This window comes from Amphiura filiformis, chromosome 19, assembly GCF_039555335.1.
Source record: "Amphiura filiformis chromosome 19, Afil_fr2py, whole genome shotgun sequence".
NCBI lineage: Eukaryota > Metazoa > Echinodermata > Ophiuroidea > Amphilepidida > Amphiuridae > Amphiura > Amphiura filiformis.
The window spans coordinates 43,874,439-43,877,334 of record NC_092646.1 but is presented as its reverse complement, the minus strand read 5'-3'; the positions used below and the strand labels follow the sequence as shown (position 1 = coordinate 43,877,334).

Sequence of the window (2,896 nt, the reverse complement as noted above, 5' to 3'; positions counted from 1 at the left end):
ACATCCGACCTCATACTATACACATCCGACCTCATACTATACACATCCGACCTCATACTATACACATCCGACCTCATACTATACACATCCGACCTCATACTATACACATCCGACCTCATACCATACACATCCGACCTCATACTATACACATCCGACCTCATACTATACACATCCGACCTCATACTATACACATCCGACCTCATACTATACACATCCGACCTCATACCATACATATCCGACCTCATACCATACACATCCGACCTCATACTATACACATCCGACCTCATACTACACACATCCGACCTCTTACAATACACATCCGACCTCATACTATACACATCCGACCTCATACCATACACATCCGACCTCATACTATACACATCCGACCTCATACTACACACATCCGACCTCTTACAATACACATCCGACCTCATACTATACACATCCGACCTCATACTATACACATCCGACCTCATACTATACACATCCGACCTCATACTATACACATCCGACCTCATACCATACACATCCGACCTCATACTATACACATCCGACCTCATACTATACACATCCGACCTCATACTATACACATCCGACCTCATACTACACACATCCGACCTCTTACAATACACATCCGACCTCATACTATACACATCCGACCTCATACTATACACATCCGACCTCATACTATACACATCCTACCTCATACTATACACATCCGACCTCATACCATACATATCCGACCTCATACCATACACATCCGACCTCATACTATACACATCCGACCTCTTACTATACACATCCGACCTCATACTATACACATCCGACCTCATACTATACACATCCGACCTCATACTATACACATCCGACCTCATACTATACACATCCGACCTCATACAATACACATCCGACCTCATACTATACACATCCGACCTCATACTATACACATCCGACCTCATACTATACACATCCGACCTCATACTATACACATCCGACCTCATACTATACACATCCGACCTCATACTATACACATCCGACCTCATACAATACACATCCGACCTCATACTATACACATCCGACCTCATACAATACACATCCGACCTCATACTATACACATCCGACCTCATACTATACACATCCGACCTCATACTATACACATCCGACCTCATACTATACACATCCGACCTCATACTATACACATCCGACCTCATACCATACACATAACTCTTTGTCTGCCCAATCGGGTATGTTTAAAAATGTTGTGGCTGTACAACAATATACATGCCAGCCATATAGGTACTACAGTCATTTTCTGCAGTCATTGTTCCTGCCACATGAGCTCAAGGAAAGGGTTATGAAATGAGTACTGTCTATGTAGGGGGTGTGACAAAGGTTACGTTGCCTCTTCAACCTATATATAAGGCGATTATACCCCAAATCAGATCTCCAGTAGAGTATGAATTCAGGCATTTATTAGGGATATCAAATGTGTGCAGTCAAAGATCATTTAGAGGTCAGGTAGGAAAGGTGTCAACCCCATGGTCAACCCTGCATTAGTAGTTATTTCCTCTTCAACCCCTTGGCCGATTGTAACCCAAATTAGATCAGATCCAGTTTAGAGTACATTTCACAAATTTATTGGGGATGTCAAAGGTTACATGTATAAGGGTCAAAGGTCATTCTTACCTAACTTAGCAAATAACACTGTGTGCACTCTCAGTCGTCTGTGAACAGTTCAAATTGTGATTAATTAAATCATGTCAACCAGAAATAAAAACGTTGGGTGAATGATTTAGGGTCATCCGAGGTCAATCAAGCAACTTCCTCATCGATTGACCTAGGATGACCCTAAATCATCCACCCAGCTGAAGGCTAAAGGTTTTACCCGCAACGTCGGTGATAACATCTTACCAAACAGTGACTTTTTTCTGGTTGACATGATTTAATTAATCACAATTTATCTAGCAAATAAGGATATAGCAAATATGGTGAGGACATAATTTATGCATGGCATAATTGCTAATCTACTTGTGATTCAGCAAAGTACACATTAAAGCGACGGTCTAGAGGCACAGGCCTCTTGAGTTCCTCACGAAGACGTCTCCAAAACAAATACTGTCCATGTCCATCGCCTGGCCATCTTAGTAACTGCACTCTACAGTATAATTGCCTCAACAACAGAGTCATTTTGTTATCTGGAATCTTTTCCAGAAGTATTAGAATCATCACATTGCGGCCCTCTTCCAGGACTCTATGATGCGCCATGTTTAACTCAAAATGACACCAGTTGTCTTCAACAAATCTTGGTGAAAGAATCACAAGAATTTTGCGGCTTCTCTGTATGTGAAGAGATATTTCATTAAAAATTGGTCTCCCAGCGCGTATGTCTCTGGTCTTAAGACAAAGTCTGAAAGGTTCCTCACCTTCCTCGATATTGGCTAGAAGTTCTGCATCTACCCAATCCTCATCCTCTATATGGTAAGGGACATAGGCATCATATCGAGGGATACCATTCTCATCATCATCTATAATGTCATCATCATGATCGATAAGATGGTGCTTTTGACCTTGTCTTCTGTTGAAGAGCAGAAAAAGTTGGTATTTTATGTGCCACCAATAACGCACCGTCAGAATGACTGTAATTAGTATTATCATGGCACAAGCAATGCTGACTGAAATATATTTCCAAATGTGAGAATCACAATCTAAATTGACCTCTGTAATGCTAAAATCTTCTTTTTTCCTAATTGTGGTGAAAAACAAAGATACTCAGCAGCCTGCCTGGGTGGTAACTCAACTGGAATATAAATGACCTTGTCTGTAAGAAGCAAGTTCCTAAGTGCCTCTACATGGCAATCACAGAGAAGTTTATTATTGCGTAAATCCAGGGTACTCA

At 41.3% G+C, this 2,896-nt stretch overlaps 1 protein-coding gene across 1 annotated transcript; it reads right to left on the bottom strand.

The window, feature by feature from the left end:
* Positions 1–2,019: 2,019 nt before the first annotated feature.
* On the bottom strand, positions 2,020–2,655 carry LOC140140600 (toll-like receptor 2 type-2). Its single transcript, XM_072162356.1, has one exon. The coding sequence runs from the start codon at positions 2,653–2,655 to the stop codon at positions 2,020–2,022; it is 636 nt and encodes a 211-aa protein (XP_072018457.1).
* Between the last annotated feature and the right edge of the window lie 241 nt (positions 2,656–2,896).